Source organism: Sphaeramia orbicularis, unplaced genomic scaffold, assembly GCF_902148855.1.
Source record: "Sphaeramia orbicularis unplaced genomic scaffold, fSphaOr1.1, whole genome shotgun sequence".
In the NCBI taxonomy this organism is placed as follows: Eukaryota; Metazoa; Chordata; class Actinopteri; order Kurtiformes; family Apogonidae; genus Sphaeramia; species Sphaeramia orbicularis.
Window position 1 is genome coordinate 176,631 of NW_021941585.1, and position 25,529 is coordinate 202,159.

At 41.7% G+C, this 25,529-nt stretch overlaps 1 protein-coding gene across 1 annotated transcript; it reads right to left on the bottom strand.

Annotated features, from left to right (window-relative positions):
• Window positions 1–1,549: 1,549 nt before the first annotated feature.
• On the bottom strand, window positions 1,550–25,529 carry gramd2b (GRAM domain containing 2B). Its single transcript, XM_030130018.1, has 14 exons — window positions 25,444–25,529; window positions 17,461–17,577; window positions 15,711–15,798; window positions 13,431–13,500; window positions 10,565–10,668; window positions 8,225–8,320; window positions 7,963–8,034; window positions 7,569–7,658; window positions 7,370–7,481; window positions 7,082–7,219; window positions 6,932–7,007; window positions 6,661–6,759; window positions 4,467–4,551; window positions 1,550–1,612 (listed from the first exon to the last, which is right to left on the bottom strand). Exons 1-14 carry the CDS (start codon window positions 25,527–25,529, stop codon window positions 1,571–1,573), a joined length of 1,275 nt encoding a protein of 424 aa, XP_029985878.1. The 3' UTR covers window positions 1,550–1,570.

A 25,529-nucleotide genomic window follows, 5' to 3' on the forward strand; every position in this document is an offset into this window, starting at 1 on the left:
GTCAGTATTAAACACTGATCTGAGGTCAGTATTAAATAAACACTGATCTGAGGTCAGTATTAAATAAACACTGATCTGAGGTCAGTATTAAACACTGATCTGAGGTCAGTATTAAACACTGATAAGAGGTCAGTATTAAACACTGATCTGAGGTCAGTATTAAATAAACACTGATCTGAGGTCAGTATTAAATAAACACTGATCTGAGGTCAGTATTAAACACTGATCTGAGGTCAGTATTAAACACTGATAAGAGGTCAGTATTAAACACTGATCTGAGGTCAGTATTAAACACTGATAAGAGGTCAGTATTAAACACTGATCTGAGGTCAGTATTAAATAAACACTGATCTGAGGTCAGTATTAAACACTGATCTGAGGTCAGTATTAAATAAACACTGATCTGAGGTCAGTATTAAACACTGATCTGAGGTCAGTATTAAACACTGATCTGAGGTCAGTATTAAATAAACACTGATCTGAGGTCAGTATTAAACACTGATCTGAGGTCAGTATTAAATAAACGCTGATCTGAGGTCAGTATTAAACACTGATCTGAGGTCAGTATTAAACACTGATCTGAGGTCAGTATTAAATAAACACTGATCTGAGGTCAGTATTAAACACTGATCTGAGGTCAGTATTAAATAAACACTGATCTGAGGTCAGTATTAAATAAACACTGATCTGAGGTCAGTATTAAACACTGATCTGAGGTCAGTATTAAACACTGATAAGAGGTCAGTATTAAACACTGATCTGAGGTCAGTATTAAATAAACACTGATCTGAGGTCAGTATTAAACACTGATCTGAGGTCAGTATTAAATAAACACTGATCTGAGGTCAGTATTAAACACTGATAAGAGGTCAGTATTAAACACTGATCTGAGGTCAGTATTAAACACTGATAAGAGGTCAGTATTAAACACTGATCTGAGGTCAGTATTAAATAAACACTGATCTGAGGTCAGTATTAAACACTGATCTGAGGTCAGTATTAAATAAACACTGATCTGAGGTCAGTATTAAATAAACACTGATCTGAGGTCAGTATTAAACACTGATCTGAGGTCAGTATTAAATAAACGCTGATCTGAGGTCAGTATTAAACACTGATCTGAGGTCAGTATTAAACACTGATCTGAGGTCAGTATTAAATAAACACTGATCTGAGGTCAGTATTAAACACTGATCTGAGGTCAGTATTAAATAAACGCTGATCTGAGGTCAGTATTAAACACTGATCTGAGGTCAGTATTAAACACTGATCTGAGGTCAGTATTAAATAAACACTGATCTGAGGTCAGTATTAAACACTGATCTGAGGTCAGTATTAAATAAACGCTGATCTGAGGTCAGTATTAAACACTGATCTGAGGTCAGTATTAAATAAACACTGATCTGAGGTCAGTATTAAACACTGATCTGAGGTCAGTATTAAATAAACGCTGATCTGAGGTCAGTATTAAACACTGATCTGAGGTCAGTATTAAATAAACACTGATCTGAGGTCAGTATTAAACACTGATCTGAGGTCAGTATTAAATAAATGCTGATCTGAGGTCTGTTCAAACAGCTTCGTCCAGGAGCCTCTGAAGGTTCTTCTGCACCTGAAACAAGAAACAGTTTGATCAAATAGAAAACAAATATACCTAAAACACAGGATTAAAGTAAATTAAATTAAATAGTTTTAGTTTTATGTGCTCAGTTATTGTTTTTTTTTTATCTTTTCTTTTATTTGTTTTATTATTTGTGCAGAACTTTTTAAACATTCTTGTTGTTTAAATGTCTTTCTAATTAAAGTGGATTGTTGTAGTTCAGTTTAAGTCTATGGGGGGGGGTTGGCACTGCCCCCAGTGGCCTTCAGTGGTATTACACAGTACATCCTTGGTACAAACTAATGAACAGTTTTTTCTACAGATCCATGATCTGATTGGTCGTATTGATTTGTAAAAAAAAATCCGCCCACAAATGAGTGAAAAACAGCGTTTATAAGTGATTGTCTTGTGTGTGTTTGGTTCTTGGCAGTGAAATCAAAGTTCTGAGTAGAGTTCACATTTAGAACCTGGAGTATGTGGAGAACGGACCAGGGTCCTTAAACCCAGACTGATGGGTCTAAACGGACCAGGGACCAGGGTCCTTAAACCCAGACTGATGGGTCTAAACGGACCAGGGGTCCTTAAACCCAGACTGATGGGTCTAAACGGACCAGGGTCCTTAAACCCAGACTGATGGGTCTAAACGGACCAGGGGTCCTTAAACCCAGACTGATGGGTCTAAACGGACCAGGGTCCTTAAACCCAGACTGATGGGTCTAAACGGACCAGGGTCCTTAAACCCAGACTGATGGGTCTAAACGGACCAGGGGTCCTTAAACCCAGACTGATGGGTCTAACGGACCAGGGGTCCTTAAACCCAGACTGATGGGTCTAAACGGACCAGGGGTCCTTAAACCCAGACTGATGGGTCTAAACGGACCAGGGACCAAGGTCCTTAAACCCAGACTGATGGGTCTAAACGGACCAGGGGTCCTTAAACCCAGACTGATGGGTCTAAACGGACCAGGGTCCTTAAACCCAGACTGATGGGTCTAAACGGACCAGGGGTCCTTAAACCCAGACTGATGGGTCTAAACGGACCAGGGGTCCTTAAACCCAGACTGATGGGTCTAAACGGACCAGGGTCCTTAACCCAGACTGATGGGTCTAAACGGACCAGGGGTCCTTAAACCCAGACTGATGGGTCTAAACGGACCAGGGTCCTTAAACCCAGACTGAACCTGTGTGTTCTGTCCAATGGTTCAGATCCTAAAAACATCTGAGGCTCATGTGTTTTTCTTGTTGGACTTTTTCCGAACCGTTGGTGTTTAGACGAGTGTCAAATGTTAATGATGCTCAGACCGACGGACCAGGACCAGGACCAGGAGCAGGAGCAGGACCGGCTCCTCTTACAGATGACGTCCCACCAACAGATCACTGACTATAAATGTTTGATTAACGACGACCGGAGTCCGGTTCCACTGTGGAAACTGGTCCAGGTCTGGTTCTGATGGAGCTTCAGTGCAGACAAACGGACGCTTCTGCACAGTTTATTAGAACGTCTACCATCTGACTCAGACAGAAGCAGGAACATCTACAGTTACTGCTGGAGAAAGTCTGTTTTTATTTTCTAAATAGTATTTATCTACTCTGGTACAGAAGACGTTTAGGGCCAGTGGAAAAAAATAAAATGAAGTCCAATATATATTATTATTATTAGAAAAAAAGTCAGAAATCTGATTTTTTTCTCAGAATCCTGACTTTAATCTCAAAATTCTGTTTTGTTTTGTTTTGTTTTTACATCTTTTTTTATTGACATTCAGTATCAGACATTCACATTCAGTACATCACATGTAATATAACATACATTTCTTGTCTGCTCTAAATGCCAGAATAATATTTTTGTTTTCTGTCAACCAAATAAAAGAAAGGAAAAAAAGAGAGGAACCCCCCCCCCTCCCCCTCAAAAAAAAAACAAACAAACTATGGACAAGTAGGGAGTGATCTTTTCCATTCAACACAATCACTAATTAGTGAAAAACCAAGTCAGGCCTATAGGGTGTGGCAGAGTGGACCCAGTTTTCCCAGTATGAAACACATTTCCCCAATTTGTGATGAACAAATGCTGTTTTCTTTTCTATTTGATAAATGTCCGTTGTGATTTCCATCTGTCCGCTTAAAGTTGGACTCACCTGAGAATTCTGACTTTAAAAAAAAAAAAATTATTATTATTGTTCTGAGATTCAAGTCAGAATTTTGAGAAAAAAAAGTCTGAATTCTGACTTTTTTTCTCATAATAATAATAATAATAGTAACAATAATAATAATAATAATAGTAACAACAATAATAATAATAATAATAGTAACAATAATAATAATAATAAATACTACTATTAATAAAACATATATTGTATCTTAATTTAATTTTTTTTTTTCCAGTGGCCCTAATCCTCTTCTGTAACTCTGGTATTTCCTCAAACAAAAGTCAAATATATCGACAATATGGACAAAAGTATGTGGATGTGTTGAATTCAGGTGTTTCTTTTCTAACAGATGGTTAGTTATCATTTACAGTCAGAGCAGGAAAAATATTTTATAAATTTAGAGGAAAACATTTAAAATCAGAGTTATGGATGAGAAAAAAAAGAAAATCAATGTTAATATAAATTCAGTCCAAACCATCTGTAAGTCATTTTATAAACAAAGAATAATTGAACCCAAACAAACCAATGCACTGATATCTATCCCATAATATCCAACTGTATTCTGACATTAGTCCTTATTGTTTTGGATCCCAGAGCCTGTTAGAACACAAACAGCTAGATTCAGACTGTGGTCCATACACTGTACTTATGTTGTCTGTTCAGTTGTACCTTTAGCGTAGATGTTCCATCCATACATCCATGTTTAAAACAGAAGCACTGACCTTCTCCAGCTTCAGCAGGTTGATGCTGATGAGTTCAGAGAAAAGGTCTGCGTTGACGTCCACGCCTCCTCGCAGAAGGTCGCTCCTGCAAAAACACAAAATGGAAAAAATAAGGTATTTTCTGCGTATTTGGAGTCTCAGTTAGCAAACAAACGAATCCAAATGTTCACTAGTGGACGCTAAAAGAGGCCCAACTGTGGAAGTAAATCTGTGTCATCAGATTTTAAATTATAAAAGACATTGAATCTGTAGCACTGAATTTTTTTGCACTAAAATTAAGTATCTGGATTTTTTTGCACGAAATTAAGTGTCTGAATTTTTTTTTTTTTTGCACTGAAATTAAGTATCTGAATTGTTTGTCTCTGAATTCAACTATCTTCATAAATTTAGAATTTAAAAAATTCAGATGCAAACATTGAGGTGCAAAAATTGAGGTGCAAAAATCCAGACACTTAATTTTAGTGCAAAAAAAATTCAGTGCTACAAATTCTGTCTTTTATAATTCAAAATCTGATGACAGATTTACTTCCATACTAAACAACTGTGTGTAATGAAAAATGAAGTTGTAATACCGCTGACAGCCACTAGAAGCTGATCTAAAAAGCCCTGGTTCCCACTGATTTACACTGAACTACTGTTGAAAAATGTAATTAAATGACATTTGTTAGTTTATTTGACAGGGACGCTGTACATTCATAAATGTATCAGTTAGAATAAAGTTTATTTTTCATCTGTTGTCCCTGAACAGATGTTAGAGTCGTCCTAAAAACACGATACATCAGCATCAGCACAACAGAAACCACAAATAGAAGAAAAACTGTATTTTCTGCGTATTTGGAGTCTCAGTTAGTATACAGACAGATCCAAATGTTCACTAGTGGACGCTAAATGAGGCTAAACAACTGAATGTATGAAAAATGAAGTTGTAATACTGCTGATGGCCACTAGAGGCTGCTGTAAAAAGCTCTGGTTCCCATTGACTTTCACTGAACTACTGCAGAAAAAGGGTCCGTCTATTTGTTGATAAATGGATTTACTATTCAGAAACAAATAGAAACTAGTGGTTCATTGATAATCATTTTAAAATAGAAGAATTAAAATAGAATTTCAAGGTGTTTTTCTTTTTCAGTGTCAAAACAGATCAAATAAATTTAAAAAACGGTTTGATTTTCATTTTCTCTAATAACAAAAAATAAAGTTACTACCTGATATAAATGGAAAAACGGACCAAAAACACCTTTTTTTTTTTTTTCATTTCTCAGACCAGAGGTGGTCTTTTTTAAGGACTGAGCGTGAATGCCTTGGTCACAAAGATTCTAACAAACGATGGGTTTGTATGAAATCTGGACATAGTAGACACGAATGTCTAGGATGTCCACATTTCATACAAACTGGAAGATTTGTACAAAGCCACCGTTCATAAGAATCTTTGTGACTGAGGCATTCACGCTCTGTCCTTAAAAATGAAAACATCCAAATAAATCAATAATGTTTTACAGACATTACAGTTTTAGTTCCTGCTTAAATGTTCACATTCTATTATTTGTGAAAAGAATACATAGTGTTCAGTCCCTGAATCTTCCAACATCAGAACATTATTTTTGTGCATTCCCAATAAACAAACTAATATTTGCCTCTTTCAGACAGTAAAAAGTGCTTTTAGGATGATTGAAATAACCGTTGTCCATTAAAAAAACTACATGTATGACCTGTGATATCACAATAATACTGTTGTAGAACACAAACAGAGTAACATACCCATGTGGATATAAAGATAGAAAAGTAAAATACCCATGAGAATATAGAAATAAAAGTGCCTCATAAACAAAAAAGAAAAACAAAAATGAACCTCCGCAATGTCTGTATTGGAATAAATACCTAAAAATATTGATACAGTATCATGAAGTGAAATATTGCGATACATTGCGGAACCGATATTTTCTTACAGCCCTGGTCGTAACTCTGTCTCTCTATGGTTCTGCTCGTTTCAGCCTTTATCAGATTTTTCAGGCGCTTCTTCTTCACACAAACGCGTGATAGATGACGTCGATTATGGTTCCGAACACCATTAAAGTGTAGACGAAACAGATGTAGAAAAAAGTGTGTGTTTTGTAAAATGTCCTCTGTGTGGGCGGGGCTCTGAGGTCTTTTTTGTTTTGGTTAGTTCCGTAGTCGTGTTGACGTCTGAACTCACTCGTGGTCGCTGAAGTCGGATCCGAGCGTCGTCAGCCTTTGTTCCAACGAGATGATTTTAAAGGCGAGATAACAGGACGACAACAGCAGGACGCAAACTCTGACCGAACACACACACACACACACACAAACACATGAAACACAGGTGCGTTAACGGGCCCTTCATGTCGGAGCATCGGCTGAAGGAACTCATGGACCAGTGGAAACCAAGAAGTTCTGGAAAAATCTACAGAATAAAGGAGTGACTGAGCAGAAGAATGTGTTGAACTCACAGGAACAGGTAGATGAAGAGCAGACCGTTTATGGACACTGGTTTCAGAGTTCTGCTGTCCAACACCACCTCTGAACCTGCACACAAACAAACACCTCAGACTCTGGACTGGGACGGACTGGAGAGGTCCAGCTGGGGGTAGAAGCCTTACTGGTCATACTGGTGTGGTGTGGGTCCTGGGTCTGAGAGTTCTGCTGGGTCTGGGTCTGGTTTTTCCTTTTGTGCTGTTCAGGAGGAGATGGACCCTCTGTGTGCTTCAACACATCCAGGAAAGGAGGAACGGCAAACTCTGGAGGAGGAGGAGAAGAAGGAGAAGAAGAAGAAGGAGGAGGAGAAGAAGGTGGTTGGTTGTCCTGGTTTTTATCCTGGTTCCTAGTTCTTATCCTGGTTCTTATTTTTATCCTGGTTCTAGTCCTGGTTCTGGTCCTGGTTCTTTTACCTCCTATCTTGTCGTAGTCTGGGCTCTGGCAGTCGGAGCTGCTGCTCTCCTCCAGATCCTCTCTTCTTTGTCTCACAGTTCCGTCCAGATCAGTGAAATCAGCTGGAAAAGTCTGAACACAAACACACAAACGTCAGCCTTTAGGTCCAGTCCAGACGTCCAGATGTCCAGACGTCCAGACTTGCAGACTTGGACCCACCAGAGGGAACCTGTGTGGCTGAGGTGACCTTTGACCTCTGAAGCTGTTGTCAGCTGATGAGGGGACAGGGCTGCTGCATGGACTCTTCTCCTGGAACACAAACACAACGTCTGCATGACCCGGTCTGAACTGAGGGGACACGGGGGTTCCAGGACTGGAACACATTTATTTGGATGCTTTTTCTGCCTGTCTGTCTGTGGTCTGTCTGTCTGTCTGTGGTCTGTCTGTCTGTCTGTGGTCTGTCTGTCTGTGGTCTGTCTGTCTGTGGTCTGTCTGTCTGTCTGTGGTCTGTCTGTCTGTGGTCTGTCTGTCTGTGGTCTGTCTGTCTGTGGTCAGTCTGTGGTCTGTCTGTGGTCAGTCTGTGGTCAGTCTGTGGTCTGTGGGTGTGTCCTACCTCCAGATGAAGACAGACGGACATCAGGAACTTGTAGGTGTTGTCTCTGGACAGAAAGGACACAAACACATACTGCAACAAAAAAGAAGAATGAACTGTGAACGTCAGCCACAAATATTCTGTTTCTGAACAAATTTCAGACTCAGCGTTAAAACAAACACAAGACAATAATAACAGACAACAGATCAGACAGGTCATTCTGCTTCTAGTCTCTAAATGACATAACTCCACAGTGTGCGGGCTGTGGTGACCCCGCCCTCACCCGGTCGTTGCCGGTGGCGACCACCAGGGCGTTTGGCACCAACAGGGCAGTTTTGGTTTTCTTGATGTTTGTGACGGACACCACGGGGATGGCGATCTGCGACAGACAAACAGCAGCATGAGCAGTCACATGACAGGAATAGAACGCGTCAAAGGAACCAGATCAGCTGATCCTCTGTAGACCAGACTGAGGCCCTGGACCAGGTCTGATAAAAACTGGATCGATCAACAAAGTCTGGCTCAGATTCTGCACTTCAGAGAAGTTAAGTACATGTTTAAGGGTTAATGTTTGGGTTGGTGGAGGAACACTGTAGAAGCCAATAATGTCATAACAACCAATAATGTAATAAATCTGCCATTTTTAAAATGTAATAGACCAGTAACATAATATCTGGCCAATAATGTCACAGAAGTCCTGATCCCATAATGTAATAGCTTTTGGCCAATAATGTTATAACTTATTACGTTATTGGCTCAGTTATTACATTTGCAAAGAATTTTTTTTTCCAGGAAAATAATGTAATAACCAGCCAATAAGTTATAACGTTATTGGCCAAAAGTTATTCCGTTATCAGTTTAGGACTGTTATTACGTTATTGGCCGTTATTACGTTATTGGCTTCTACAAACACGTTCATGCTTCGACTTCATCACTTCTGTGGTCGTTTGTGTCGGTAAACCTTGTAAATTTCCTGAAATGTTGAACTTGCAGACTATACTTTCAGAGTTTACACCTACAGACTGTGACCGTTGGCAGCACACAGTTGAAATTCTGGTCTGAAGATCAAATCAAATCACACAGAATGTTTACGTACTCGGGTTCAACCACACAGTAGTTGATAAAATCTGTCTTATTGATTAGAAACAGTGAAAGTTCCAGTTAATTCTGATCTGATGTTCGTCTGGACTCATTTACAGGACGGGTTCAGGTGTTCCACATGCTGAGATTTCACTGATGTTCAGAGGAGTTTGAAGTCAAACTGGGACTCAGATGGTAGAGCGGGTCGTCCAGTAACCGAAGGGTTGACAGTTCGAATCCTGCTCTGTCCTTGTGCCGCTGTGTCCTTGGGTCAGACACTTCCCCTCCTGTCCTCCAGTGCTGCTGGTGTATGAGTGTGTGTGAATGTTGGGTGGTGGTGGGAGGGGCCGTAGGTGGGAGGGGCTGTAGGCGCAGATTGTCAGCCATGCTTCTGTCAGTCTGCCCCCCCCCCCCCCCCCCCCCCCCCCCCCACCACCACCACCACCACCAGGACAGCTGTGGATACAGATGGAGTTTACCCCCACCAGAGGGAGAATGTGAGAGTGAATGAAGAATGGGTCCACTGTGTGCACTTTGAGTATGTGTTCATAGAAAAGCGCTATAGAAACCTAATCCATTATTATTATTATTATTAAACTGTGACTAAACATTTGCTTTAAACATCAACTTTGAAGGCGACGGAACCTGTTGAGTCTAAGGGCGAAGACACACCAACCCCACTGCTGACCGACCCCCCCACACGGTCAAACTGTGAAGAACACACCAAGTGTTGGTGGGGGCGGCCATGGCTCAGGTGGTAGAGCGGGTCGTCCAATAACCGAAGGGTTGGTGGTTCGAATCCCGCTCTGTCCCAGTCAGTCCGTTGTGTCCTTGGGCAAGACACTTCACCCTCCTTGCCTCCAGTGCCACCCACACTGGTGTATGAATGTTTGGTGGTGGTCAGAGGGGCCGTAGGCGCAAAATGGCAGCCACGCCTCTGTCAGTCTGCCCCAGGGCAGCTGTGGCTACAGATGTAGTTTACCACCACCAGAGGGAGAATGTGAGAGAGAATGAATAATGGGTCAATAATGTAAAGCGCTTTGGGTGTCTAGAAAGGCGCTATATAAATCTTATCCATTATTATTATTATTATTAAGTCCACTACCGACTTCAGCGTACGTTCTGCACTTGTACGAGACGTAAAACCGGAAATGACGGAACAGCTGTCCAGACCAAAATACAAAGTCGTTTTTCCACTGACCCTCAAATTGCGTGAATATAACCTGCGCATGAAATTTGCCAAATGGAAAAACCACAATTTTGCCAAAACTCTCCTTTTTTGATGAAAGGTTTTTGCTCTGGGAAAAGGTGGTTTTTGGGTATAGTGTAAATGGTGTATCACACAAAACTGCAACGGAAAGAGCTTTTTCTGCACCTGGAGTCAGGTGAATGAAAAAAGGATGTTGGCAGATGTGACAACAAGCGAAGAAGAGGAGTTTTAATAGAAACATGTCGCAGAATGTGTGCGGACACACCAGGAAACTGTCTGGATCTACATCCAGACCCAGACCCACATCCAGACCCACATCCAGACCCACGTTACCTTGGTGTCTTTGCCGAACACCTTGGAGTGGAAGCAGATCCAGTGGTCGGACACGAACATGCGTCCCTGGTAGAGGATGTCCTTCTGCAGAGCACATGTGTAACCTGACAAACATGGACGTCACATTAGGACAGAGGTGCATCATGGGAGAATCTGCCAGAAGACTGGAGTTTAGAAACAGCATTTGAAACTGAAGCAGTGGATTATCTGTGAACACAGACTTTGATGTCAAACTGTTGGTTCGTTTAGTTGTCGCTTTGTTTTGTTCTGTTTGTCTGTTTGTCGGTTTGTTTGTTTAGTTGTCAGTTTGTTTGGTTGTTTGTTTAGTTGTTTGGTTGGTTGTGTCGGCCTGATCTTGTGACTAAATCTGATCTGATCTTCTAAAAAATGCCAGATCATCAGCTGATACTGATCTGTAGATCAGGTCAGGACATCCCTGATCAAATTAATGGATATTTTAGAACTGTACAAAGTCTGTTTTACCCATAATTCCCGGTTCTGTCTCCAGTCATTTTATTTGTTTGTTGTTGTTTTTCAAGTTTCTTTGTGGTGTGTTCAGGTACCAGTACCATGGCTCTGTCTGCGCCCAATATTGAAAATAAATAAACAAATAACAATAAAAATCACAGCAACAATAAAAATACATCACAATAAATAGCACTAGTCCTATAGAAAAATACAAACCCTAACTAAATAAATACAATTGTAAAGCTGAAAGTCCGGCTGCAGGTCTCCAGCTCCGTCCTTCTGTCTGTTCAGCAGACTGAGGAAGAGAAGTTGAAGCCGGTAGTCTGGGTTTGATACTTTGGAGCCGGTAGTCTGGGTTTGATACTTTGGAGCCGGTAGTCTGGGTTTGATACTTTGGAGCTGGTAGTCTGGGTTTGATACTTTGGAGCTGGTAGTCTGGGTTTGATACTTAGAAGCCGGTAGTCTGGGTTTGATACTTTGGAGCCGGTAGTCTGGGTTTGATACTTAGAAGCCGGTAGTCTGGGTTTGATACTTTGGAGCCGGTAGTCTGGGTTTGATACTTTGGAGCCGGTAGTCTGGGTTTAATACTTAGAAGCCGGTAGTCTGGGTTTGATACTTTGGAGCCGGTAGTCTGGGTTTGATACTTAGAAGCCGGTAGTCTGGGTTTGATACTTTGGAGCTGGTAGTCTGGGTTTGATACTTTGGAGCTGGTAGTCTGGGTTTGATACTTAGAAGCCGGTAGTCTGGGTTTGATACTTTGGAGCCGGTAGTCTGGGTTTGATACTTAGAAGCCGGTAGTCTGGGTTTGATACTTTGGAGCCGGTAGTCTGGGTTTGATACTTTGGAGCCGGTAGTCTGGGTTTAATACTTAGAAGCCGGTAGTCTGGGTTGATACTTTGGAGCCGGTAGTCTGGGTTTGATACTTAGAAGCCGGTAGTCTGGGTTTGATACTTTGGAGCCGGTAGTCTGGGTTTGATACTTTGGAGCCGGTAGTCTGGGTTTGATACTTAGAAGCCGGTAGTCTGGGTTTGATACTTTGGAGCCGGTAGTCTGGGTTTGATACTTAGAAGCCGGTAGTCTGGGTTTGATACTTTGGAGCGGTAGTCTGGGTTTGATACTTTGGAGCCGGTAGTCTGGGTTTGATACTTTGGAGCCGGTAGTCTGGGTTTGATACTTAGAAGCCGGTAGTCTGGGTTTGATACTTGGAGCCGGTAGTCTGGGTTTGATACTTTGGAGCCGGTAGTCTGGGTTTGATACTTTGGAGCCGGTAGTCTGGGTTTTGATACTTTGGAGCCGGTAGTCTGGGTTTGATACTTAGAAGCCGGTAGTCTGGGTTTGATACTTGGAGCCGGTAGTCTGGGTTTGATACTTAGAAGCCGGTAGTCTGGGTTTGATACTTTGGAGCCGGTAGTCTGGGTTTGATACTTAGAAGCCGGTAGTCTGGGTTGATACTTTGGAGCCGGTAGTCTGGGTTTGATACTTTGGAGCCGGTAGTCTGGGTTTGATACTTTGGAGCCGGTAGTCTGGGTTTGATACTTTGGAGCCGGTAGTTCTGGGTTTGATACTTTGGAGCCGGTAGTCTGGGTTTGATACTTTGGAGCCGGTAGTCTGGGTTTGATACTTAGAAGCCGGTAGTCTGGGTTTGATACTTAGAAGCCGGTAGTCTGGGTTTGATACTTTGGAGCCGGTAGTCTGGGTTTGATACTTAGAAGCCGGTAGTCTGGGTTTGATACTTAGAAGCCGGTAGTCTGGGTTTGATACTTTGGAGCCGGTAGTCTGGGTTTGATACTTAGAAGCCGGTAGTCTGGGTTTGATACTTAGAAGCCGGTAGTCTGGGTTTGATACTTTGGAGCCGTTTCCCTGACGGTAGATAATGAAAGCGTGTGTGTGGGGTGACTAGTGCCTTTTTCCTGCTGTGCTTTGTGTACATGTCCTGTAGTGATGGGAGGAATGGTGCTCCAGTGACTGGATTGATCCAATAAATCATTATCAATGATATCAAGTGTCAGTTTGAATTTTTGACGGATCTGATTGGAATATGAGCAAACCATGGGCTATTTCTGTAACAGAATAAATACACAGAACTGGGGCAGAAGAAATGGATCTGGATACATTTACCTAAGCTTTTAATTTGGCCGTTAAGATACAGGGCCATTGGTGCGATTTTTCGTACATTTCTCGGGTGTTTAAGGTCGTTCTTAGTCGACTTCACCCTCCTTTCGTCGTGTCCGTTCATGTGTTTGTGTCCGACGGTAGATTTGCTTCGGCTCTTTGGTCGTCGTGTTGTGTTTCAGTGTTTTGTGTTGAATAAGGAGCCGCCGGTGTCCGATGTCCGACTATTATCTAAGCCTCCGTCCCATATTTAAGGTGGAGCGGCTCATGATGGTGGAGGACTTACTCTGTCGGAGCTGCTCCTCTTTGCTGATCTCCTTAAATATTTTATGGTACTGGGAGTTACTCTTGGACAGCTGAAACACAGACACGTTGAAACATTAACGTCGAAGCATCACAACACGAATAAAGAACCAGAAAAAAAAACCATGAGTAAAAACCTCTGAAACAGAGGACAGGAAACAGATAGAAATAAACCCACATTTTAGCTGATATCTGCACGAATCTGAGTAAAATCTGTCCAAAACAAACTGTGACGGTTAATGAAACTGAATATTTATGAATGAAAAATACAAATGTTACAGAAAAGTCCTTCCACTGGAAAAAAACACCCACAATTATCTTTAAAGGCTCAATGTGTAATATTCAGTGACACCTAGGGGTGGAGTTACAGATGGTGTCACTCCGCCCTTAGCTCCACCTCCCTTCAGCAGCCAATCAAAACCTCTGTAGATTATAATTATTTACTAATGATGACATATGAAAAACTCCAATTAGATCCAGAGCGAAAACTGGAAGTGAAACTTCGTATAAAACACACATCGACTTAAAGTTTAACGTCATTTTATTTTCATTCATTTTGTTGATTATTTTTTGATTCATTCTGTTGTTTATTTTATTAGTTTTCTTCTTTTTGTTGGTCTTGTGTTCATTTTTTCTTATTTTCATTAATTATTTCAGTAATGTGCATATTTATCATTTCATGTTTTTTTTTATTTATTTATTTCAAATATAACATTAAAACCAAACAGCAAAAAGATTTATATAAAAAAAAGACAACATTTGAAAAGAAGCAGGAGGAAGTTTAATATATTAGAATCTCCTGCCCCCTAACCCCATTGTTTTCTTCCTTTCATCCTTTTTATCCATAAACAAAAATACCAAATACTCAATAACTGTCATAATTTTAACTCTTTAAACACCATGTTTGTTATGGAAACAAACCATATTTTTGATGATTTTTCAATATTCTACGAATAAACTGCATTAACTTTTTTTTTTTTTTCCAATATTTGACAATATTTGACATAAAAATTGTATTAGTGTATTTTTATTTTTCCTCCTGTCATCTGTCAGTGATTCACACCAACATTGGTTCAAAGTTTTACCTCCGCCAAGGAGGTTTGTTTTTGTCGGCGTCTGTCAGTCAGTCAGTCAGTCAGTCAGTCAGTCAGTCAGTCAGTCAGTCAGTCAGTCAGTCAGTCAGTCAGTCAGTCAGTCTGTCTGTCTGTCTGTCTGTCTGTCTGTCTGTCTGTCTGTCTGTCTGTCTGTCTGTCAGTGTGCAAAGTAACTCAAAAGGTTATGGATGGATTTGGATGAAAATTTCAGGAAATGTTGATACTGGCACAAGGAAGAAATGATAACATTTTGGTGGTGATGGGGGGGGGGGGGGGGGGATCTGCCTTGGTAGAGGTCTGTGCTCTCTGAGTGCTTCTAGTTATTATTTTTGGTTCTAGGTGAAATGTAAAAGGTGTCAGTGTGTATTTGTATTTAACACTGTTTATTATGGGATGGTTTTAGTGGATGGATCAGAATTTAAAAAATCAGGTAAAAATGAACAACTGTTTAATTCTGACCAAAAACAAATAGTGTAAAATAATCTAATGTTTTATAATTGAAGTGTAAAGTGCGTTTAATGTGTTCACCTGGACACCAGAGGGTTACTGGTAGATCAGTAGAACCACTAGTTTTTTTTTTTTAATTTTTAGATAATTTTCTTGTTTATTTCTCTCTACTCTATTTTTTCTAAATTTTGGTGGGTTATTTTGACACAAATCTGACTCTATATATTGCAACACATCCTGAAACCTATTGATTTTATATTGGTGTTTATACTTACATATACATATATATATCTATAAACACATCATCAGAATAAAGGCTGTTAGGATGTAGCTGTAAACCCTGGGTCTGTGGTGTTAGCCATGTACAGAAGAGGATTAGAAACACTGAAACAAAAAATAGATTAAGGTTCAAAATGTTTTTTTTTTTTATTATTATTCTGACAAAACAAATAGAATTCTGACTTTAATCTCAGATTTCTGATTGTAATGTTGGAATTCTGACTTTTTTCTCAGAATTGTGACAGTTGTAAATATATTTTTTTATTCTTGTTCTGAGACTCAAGTCAAAATTCTGAGGAAAAAAATCTGAATTCTGACTTTTTTCCTCAGAGTTCTGACTTTTCCTCAGAATACTAATAAAAAACATATATTGGACCTTAATTTAAATATTTTTTTCTTTCCCCCCGTGGCCCTAGTACTCTTCCGTAGTGGTGTAATCAGACCTGGCTGTAGTGGGATTTCTTCCTCTGGATCTTGGCGTCGGAGTCGGTTTGGACCTGACTGAGCAGAGAGTGGTCAAAGGTCTTGGACCTGCAAACACAGACGTCCACTGTTTATTCATTATGTAACAGATACACACAGTTAAATAAACAGTCATGACTCCATCTGTGGCCTTTGCTCTGTTTTAGCATGTAGGAACATTTATACGATACATATAAACGATCCAATCTGCAGATATGATGTTAATGAATGACGGCTGTTTTCACACAGACACTTTAGTGACACATCAGAACATGACGTCACCGAAGGCATTTGAACAAATATTACACATTAACAAACGACTTTACAACAGGTGATAAACAGTGTTAGTGTCGGATGATTATGAAAAGTATTATCAGTTATCATTAAAGCAGTGACATTAGTCTTTTTATACTGAATTCTTCATTTCCCTCATGTCCCTGTGGTCTCCATAAACTGTAAATGCTCTGCTTGGCTCTGAATTCTTCATTCATTCAACTCCACAGGTCCATCTGCAACACTATTTCTGACTGATGACACCAGAAGGGTGGTTTGGAGCGCTGGCCCTTTAAATGCACAGGAGACACTTCAGGCCCCGCCCCCTCCAGGTTATTGGCTGTGCTGCTCTGTCCCATTCAGCCAACAACTGAACATTTTCAGTAATGGGCTCCAAGTTTGGACAGATTTTCAGTCTGGACTACAACTGCTGATGATGACAAACAATTATGGAGAAAAACTGGAGAAATGTTGGACTGAAGTCTAGACCTGATATGAGCAACTGAGGAGACGGAACCAGTTAGAGACGCAACTAATGAAGACGGAATCCAAATGAAAGAAAACAAATGATAATCCAGCAAAAGAATGAAAAAATGACACAAACCGAACAAAAAATTGAGCAAAAGAATGAAAAAAATGAACAAAACTGAAGGAAAATCAAGCAAAATAATGAAAAAAAGAACAAAACTGAACGAAAATCGACAAAATAATGACAAAAATGAACAAAACCGAATGAAAATTGAGCAAAATAATGAAAAAACTGAACCGAAATTGACAAAATAATGACAAAATGAACAAAACCGATATGTGCAAATGTCGTAACTAGTTATGGATGGAACTAATTAAGCAGGAATTCCAACAGGTTGTAGAAATCCACTGGATTTTGGTCCAAATGAATGTAAATCTAGTTGATCAGCAGCTGGAGGGTTCACATTCAAACTGTCTGAACTCTGAGTCCAAATACACAAAGAAATGAAGCCCAGACTCAGAACGGTGGGTTTAGACAAATATGAGCAGCTTTAAAACAGCAGCAGATTAAAAACTACTAACACTTCTGTCCAGAAATGTCGTCTGGATTTTTAAAATGTCGCTGCATCACATGACATGTACCATGGCAGCATTTACTCTGGTCACTTTCTTCTCTTAGCTCAGCTTTGGTCTGCACCACCGTCTGAGAACGTTCTATCACCAGTCTGCTCAACACTGATGGGAAAAAAAAAACTGACGGAAAAAAAAAACTGACGGAAAAAAAACACTGACAGAAAAATAAATTTAAAAAAACCACTGATGGAAAAACCACAGACACAAACACTGGTCTCTTTTCCACTGCCCCTCAAACTGCATAAATAGAACTTGTTCATGAAAATGTGTCTGATGAATAAACGACAGTTCCTGCTGCTTCACTGATGGACGTAGCTTTAAAGTGACACTTGTGGTTGTGTGTTTTCCTGAGGTCACCTGACTAACGCCGGTTTCCTGCGTCCTGTCGGCTGATCCGGGTCGGCGGTCTGCAGGGGTTCGCTGTCGGTCCTGGGGTACCTGTGCCGGTCTTCAGCCCCGTTCTCTATGTCTGAACTACCACAAAGAAAAAAAACAACTGAGCATCAACCTGCGAGAAAAACAACAGAATGAAAAACAGGAAACGTAGAAGCCACGTCTGCACCCTTAACCCTGTGCTGTCCAGGTGAGTATATTAAACACACTCTAACCCTCTGCTGTCCAGGTGAGTATATTAAACACACTCTAACCCTCTGCTGTCCAGGTGAGTATATTAAACACACTTTAACCCTCCGCTGTCCAGGTGAGTATATTAAACACACTCTAACCCTCTGCTGTCCAGGTGAGTATATTAAACACACCCTAACCCTCTGCTGTCCAGGTGAGTATATTAAACACACTCTAACCCTCTGCTGTCCAGGTGAGTATATTAAACACACTTTAACCCTCCGCTGTCCAGGTGAGTATATTAAACACACTTTAACCCTCCGCTGTCCAGGTGAGTATATTAAACACACTCTAACCCTCTGCTGTCCAGGTGAGTATATTAAACACACTCTAACCCTCTGCTGTCCAGGTGAGTATATTAAACACACTCTAACCCTCTGCTGTCCAGGTGAGTATATTAAACACACTTTAACCCTCCGCTGTCCAGGTGAGTATATTAAACACACTTTAACCCTCCGCTGTCCAGGTGAGTATATTAACACACTCTAACCCTCTGCTGTCCAGGTGAGTATATTAAACACACTCTAACCCTCTGCTGTCCAGGTGAGTATATTAAACACACTTTAACCCTCCGCTGTCCAGGTGAGTATATTAAACACACTTTAACCCTCTGCTGTCCAGGTGAGTATATTAAACACACGTTAACCCTGTGCTGTCCAGGTGAGTATATTAAACACACTTTAACCCTCTGCTGTCCAGGTGAGTATATTAAACACACTTTAACCCTGTGCAGTCCAGGTGAGTATATTAAACACACTCTAACCCTCTGGTGTCCAGGTGAGTATATTAAACACACTTTAACCCTGTGCTGTCCAGGTGAGTATATTAAACACACTCTAACCCTCTGCTGTCCAGGTGAGTATATTAAACACACTTTAACCCTCTGGTGTCCAGGTGAGTATATTAAACACACTTTAACCCTCCGCTGTCCAGGTGAGTATATTAAACACACTTTAACCCTGTGCAGTCCAGGTGAGTATATTAAACACACTCTAACCCTCTGGTGTCCAGGTGAGTATATTAAACACACTTTAACCCTGTGCAGTCCAGGTGAGTATATTAAACACACTCTAACCCTCTGCTGTCCAGGTGAGTATATTAAACACACTTTAACCCTGTGCAGTCCAGGTGAGTATATTAAACACACGTTAACCCTGTGCTGTCCAGGTGAGTATATTAAACACACTTTAACCCTCTGCTGTCCAGGTGAGTATATTAAACACACTTTAACCCTGTGCAGTCCAGGTGAGTATATTAAACACACTCTAACCCTCTGGTGTCCAGGTGAGTATATTAAACACACTTTAACCCTGTGCAGTCCAGGTGAGTATATTAAACACACTCTAACCCTCTGCTGTCCAGGTGAGTATATTAAACACACTTTAACCCTCTGGTGTCCAGGTGAGTATATTAAACACACTTTAACCCTCCGCTGTCCAGGTGAGTATATTAAACACACTTTAACCCTCTGGTGTCCAGGTGAGTATATTAAACACACTTTAACCCTCTGCTGTCCAGGTGAGTATATTAAACACACTTTAACCCTCTGGTGTCCAGGTGAGTATATTAAACACACTTTAACCCTCTGCTGTCCAGGTGAGTATATTAAACACACTCTAACCCTCTGGTGGTCCAGGTGAGTATATTAAACACACTCTAACCCTCTGCTGTCCAGGTGAGTATATTAAACACACGTTAACCCTGTGCTGTCCAGGTGAGTATATTAAACACACTTTAACCCTCTGGTGTCCAGGTGAGTATATTAAACACACTTTAACCCTGTGCTGTCCAGGTGAGTATATTAAACACACTTTAACCCTGTGCTGTCCAGGTGAGTATATTAAACACACTTTAACCCTGTGCTGTCCAGGTGAGTATATTAAACACACTTTAACCCTCCGCTGTCCAGGTGAGTATATTAAACACACTTTAACCCTCTGGTGTCCAGGTGAGTATAATAAACACACTTTAACTCTCTGCTGTCCAGGTGAGTATATTAAACACACTTTAACCCTCCGCTGTCCAGGTGAGTATATTAAACACACTCTAACCCTCTGCTGTCCAGGTGAGTATATTAAACACACTTTAACCCTCCGCTGTCCAGGTGAGTATATTAAACACACTTTAACCCTCTGGTGTCCAGGTGAGTATATAAACACACTTTAACCCTCCGCTGTCCAGGTGAGTATATTAAACACACTTTAACCCTCTGGTGTCCAGGTGAGTATATTAAACACACTTTAACCCTGTGCTGTCCAGGTGAGTATATTAAACACACTTTAACCCTCTGGTGTCCAGGTGAGTATATTAAACACACTTTAACCCTCCGCTGTCCAGGTGAGTATATTAAACACACTTTAACCCTGTGCTGTCCAGGTGAGTATATTAAACACACTTTAACTCTCTGCTGTCCAGGTGAGTATATTAAACACACTCTAACCCTGTGCTGTCCAGGTGAGTATATTAAACACACTTTAACTCTCTGCTGTCCAGGTGAGTATATTAAACACACTTTAACTCTCTGCTGTCCAGGTGAGTATATTAAACACACTTTAACTCTCTGCTGTCCAGGTGAGTATATTAAACACACTTTAACTCTCTGCTGTCCAGGTGAGTATATTAAACACACTCTAACCCTCCGTGGTCCAGGTGAGTATATTAAACACACTTTAACTCTCTGGTGTCCAGGTGAGTATATTAAACACACTTTAACCCTGTGCTGTCCAGGTGAGTATATTAAACACACTTTAACCCTCCGCTGTCCAGGTGAGTATATTAAACACACTTTAACCCTCTGGTGTCCAGGTGAGTATAATAAACACACTTTAACTCTCTGCTGTCCAGGTGAGTATATTAAACACACTTTAACCCTCTGGTGTCCAGGTGAGTATATTAACACACTTTAACCCTCCGCTGTCCAGGTGAGTATATTAAACACACTCTAACCCTCTGCTGTCCAGGTGAGTATATTAAACACACTTTAACCCTCCGCTGTCCAGGTGAGTATATTAAACACACTTTAACCCTCTGGTGTCCAGGTGAGTATATTAAACACACTTTAACCCTCCGCTGTCCAGGTGAGTATATTAAACACACTTTAACCCTCTGCTGTCCAGGTGAGTATATTAAACACACTTTAACCCTGTGCTGTCCAGGTGAGTATATTAAACACACTTTAACCCTGTGCTGTCCAGGTGAGTATATTAAACACACTTTAACTCTCTGCTGTCCAGGTGAGTATATTAAACACACTTTAACCCTCTGGTGTCCAGGTGAGTATATTAAACACACTTTAACTCTCTGCTGTCCAGGTGAGTATATTAAACACACTCTAACCCTGTGCTGTCCAGGTGAGTATATTAAACACACTTTAACCCTCCGCTGTCCAGGTGAGTATATTAAACACACTTTAACCCTCTGCTGTCCAGGTGAGTATATTAAACACACTTTAACTCTCTGCTGTCCAGGTGAGTATATTAAACACACTTTAACCCTCTGGTGTCCAGGTGAGTATATTAAACACACTTTAACTCTCTGCTGTCCAGGTGAGTATATTAAACACACTTTAACCCTCTGGTGTCCAGGTGAGTATATTAAACACACTTTAACCCTCTGGTGTCCAGGTGAGTATATTAAACACACTTTAACTCTCTGCTGTCCAGGTGAGTATATTAAACACACTTTAACCCTGTCAGTCCAGTGTCCCCCCTCTCTCTGCTCAGTCTCAGTTGGTCTCTTTTCTTCTTCCGTCTGTCTCGTCCTCCTCTTCTCGTCCTCCTTGTCGTCGTCATGTGATCATTCAGGTGAATCCCAGAGTTAGTCCCACCTGCAGACCCCGTTTATACTAATTTGCATATTTAATGTGGGCGTGGAGTGGGAGGAGTCAGGTAGTCCAAGGCCTGCGCTCAGTTCCAGCTGATTGGATGAATAAGGCGGTGTGTGTTGGGTTCAGGCGCACGCTCACTGTTACTCATCTGCATTTTTTTTGTGCGTACGGACTTTTCTGGGTTTAAGTGGACACCAGGTTTATGTATGAAATCCACACACGTCTGTGAACATGAGGGCCCAGGTCTGGGTGGAATGTTCCAGATGTTCTGAGTGTAGTCCTGGTCTGGGTGGAATGTTCCAGATGTTCTGAGTGTAGTCCTGGTCTGGGTGGAATGTTCCAGATGTTCTGAGTGTAGTCCTGGTCTGGGTGGAATGTTCCAGATGTTCTGAGTGTAGTCCTGGTCTGGGTGGAATGTTCCAGATGTTCTGGGTGTAGTCCTGGTCTGGGTGGAATGTTCCAGATGTTCTGGGTGTAGTCCTGGTCTGGGTGGAATGTTCCAGATGTTCTGAGTGTAGTCCTGGTCTGGGTGGAATGTTCCAGATGTTCTGAGTGTAGTCCTGGTCTGGGTGGAATGTTCCAGATGTTCTGGGTGTAGTCCTGGTCTGGGTGGAATGTTCCAGATGTTCTGGGTGTAGTCCTGGTCTGGGTGGAATGTTCCAGATGTTCTGAGTGTAGTCCTGGTCTGGGTGGAATGTTCCAGATGTTCTGGGTGTAGTCCTGGTCTGGGTGGAATGTTCCAGATGTTCTGAGTGTAGTCCTGGTCTGGGTGGAATGTTCCAGATGTTCTGAGTGTAGTCCTGGTCTGGGTGGAATGTTCCAGATGTTCTGAGTGTAGTCCTGGTCTGGGTGGAATGTTCCAGATGTTCTGAGTGTAGTCCTGGTCTGGGTGGAATGTTCCAGATGTTCTGGGTGTAGTCCTGGTCTGGGTGGAATGTTCCAGATGTTCTGGGTGTAGTCCTGGTCTGGGTGGAATGTTCCAGATGTTCTGAGTGTAGTCCTGGTCTGGGTGGAATGTTCCAGATGTTCTGGGTGTAGTCCTGGTCTGGGTGGAATGTTCCAGATGTTCTGAGTGTAGTCCTGGTCTGGGTGGAATGTTCCAGATGTTCTGAGTGTAGTCCTGGTCTGGGTGGAATGTTCCAGATGTTCTGAGTGTAGTCCTGGTCTGGGTGGAATGTTCCAGATGTTCTGAGTGTAGTCCTGGTCTGGGTGGAATGTTCCAGATGTTCTGGGTGTAGTCCTGGTCTGGGTGGATGTTCCAGATGTTCTGGGTGTAGTCCTGGTCTGGGTGGAATGTTCCAGATGTTCTGAGTGTAGTCCTGGTCTGGGTGGAATGTTCCAGATGTTCTGAGTGTAGTCCTGGTCTGGGTGGAATGTTCCAGATGTTCTGAGTGTAGTCCTGGTCTGGGTGGAATGTTCCAGATGTTCTGAGTGTAGTCCTGGTCTGGGTGGAATGTTCCAGATGTTCTGGGTGTAGTCCTGGTCTGGGTGGAATGTTCCAGATGTTCTGGGTGTAGTCCTGGTCTGGGTGGAATGTTCCAGATGTTCTGAGTGTAGTCTTGGTCTGGGTGGAATGTTCCAGATGTTCTGGGTGTAGTCCTGGTCTGGGTGGAGCAGATGTGGGTCTAAACCTGCAGGTTCTGCTCACATGGTTGGTTCTGCTGGTTCCACAGACACTTTGGACCTGAATACTGACCACACCCCCGACGGTCCATGTCCTCTGTAGTCTGGAGACCGTATCCATGGTAACAAAGGTTCTGGTGGGTCCGTCCTCAGGTCTTCTTGGTCTTCTTTTGGACCTGATGGAGCTTTAACCTGTGTTTGTGGATGTGACGGTGGTTCATGGACAGATGAACAGGTCCAGGACCCGACAACTGGGACTGAGGTTCCACTGATCTGATGAACACCAGACTGTACTGCAACTGCTGCAACTGCAACTACTGCAACTACTACAACTACTGCAACTACAACTACTGCAACTACTACAACTGCTGCAACTGCAACTACAGCTACTGCAACTGCAACTACAGCTACTGCAACTGCAACTACTGCAACTGCTGCAAGTACTGCAACTACTACAACTACTACAACTGCAACTACTACAACTACTGCAACTACTACAACTGCAACTACTACAACTACTGCAACTGCTGCAACTGCAACTACTGCAACTACTACAACTACAACTACTGCAACTACCACAACTACTGCAACTACAACTACTGCAGCTACTACAACTACTGCAACTACTACAACTGCAACTACTGCAACTGCAACTACTACAACTACAACTACTGCAACTATTACAACTACTGCAACTACTACAACTGCAACTACTACAACTACTGCAACTACTGCAACTACTACAACTACTGCAACTACAACTACTGCAACTGCTGCAACTGCAACTACTACAACTACTGCAACTGCAACTACTACAACTACTGCAACTACTACAACTGCAACTACTACAACTACTGCAACTACTGCAACTACAACAGCTACTGCAGCTGCTACAACTCTAAACCAGAAGTGACCCTGTTCGGTCCACCAAATTCCTCCATTTCCATCAGAAACAGCCTCGGTCCTCTGTCCTCAGAAGCCCCGCCCACTGCCACAGATCTTGGCTCTTATTGGACTCAGCCCTCAGGTTCCAAACACACGTTAATAAAGTTGTCCAGTCCTGTTTCTACATCTGTCAACCATTTGTAAAAGCCGACCACATGTCCCAGTCTGACCTGGGAACAGTCATCCACTCATTCAGATTCACCAGACTCCATAACTGTCACTCACTTCTGTCCGGCATTAACCAAAACTCATTGTCCCGCCCCCAGCTGGTCCAGAAGGCAGCAGCTGGCCTTGTGACTGGTTTGAAACAGATGACATCACACCCGCCTACCTGGCCTCCCTGCAGCGGCTCCCTGTGGGTTTACAGCTGAGTGGAACGTGTGACTGATGGCTGTTAAAGCCTGAATGGGACTGGACCCCACATATTTAGAGATGCTAGTTTGACTACGAGCCAGTCCGCAGCCTTAGCTCCTCTGGTGGGGGGGGTGGGGGGTGGGGGCAGAGGGCCCGGAGCCTTTTCCATCAGGACCCCCCCACTCCTGAACGGCCTGCCCCAGGACATAAGGCTGAGGAATCAGTGACGTCTTCTAAATCACTTGTTAAAACACACGTTTGTAGACTGGCCTGTATGTGATGTCTGTCCCTTCTAAGTTTTAATTTAAATTTTAATTGTTTGAATTTGAATCTTATCCTGTTTAATTTTAATTTATATTCTCATACATGATGTTGTTTTATGTCACTCCTTCAGTTTTTCCACTGATTTAACAGCATGGTGGTAGGTTCTCCCTGCCCTCTTTACTCTGGTTCTGTTCTTTTGCTCAGTGTCATGTCTGTGTTTGCAGTTCACATCTGTCTGTTCTGTTTGTGTCTTCACCTGTGTCTGCTCTTCTGCTGTGGTGTCCTCTGCTGTGACTGACAAAGCACTCTGGAAACTTCATTTTTAAAGGCACTACAGAAATGAAGCTATTATTATTATGATTATTATGATTATTATGATTATTATTATTATTATTATTATTATTATTATTATTGTTATGATTATTATTATTATGATTATTATTATTATTATGATTATTATTATTATTATTATTATGATTATTATGATTATTGTTATGATTATTATGATGATGATTATTATTATTATTATTATTACTTCAACAATACAATATGAACAAACCTGAACAAATATGAAGAAAAACTATTGATCCAATAATCTGTGACTAAAGGCTTTGTGCCAGGAGTTCAGGTCCTCCTCCTCCTCCTCCTTTATCTCCTCTTTCTCCTCCTCCTCCTTTAACCCCCCCATCCCTCTGTCCACTCACTGGTAGTCTCTGTCCTCCGTCTTGGTTCTTCTGTTCTTCTTTCTGTCCTCATGTGCTGTGTTCTGGTTCATGTTCTGTTCTGTCAT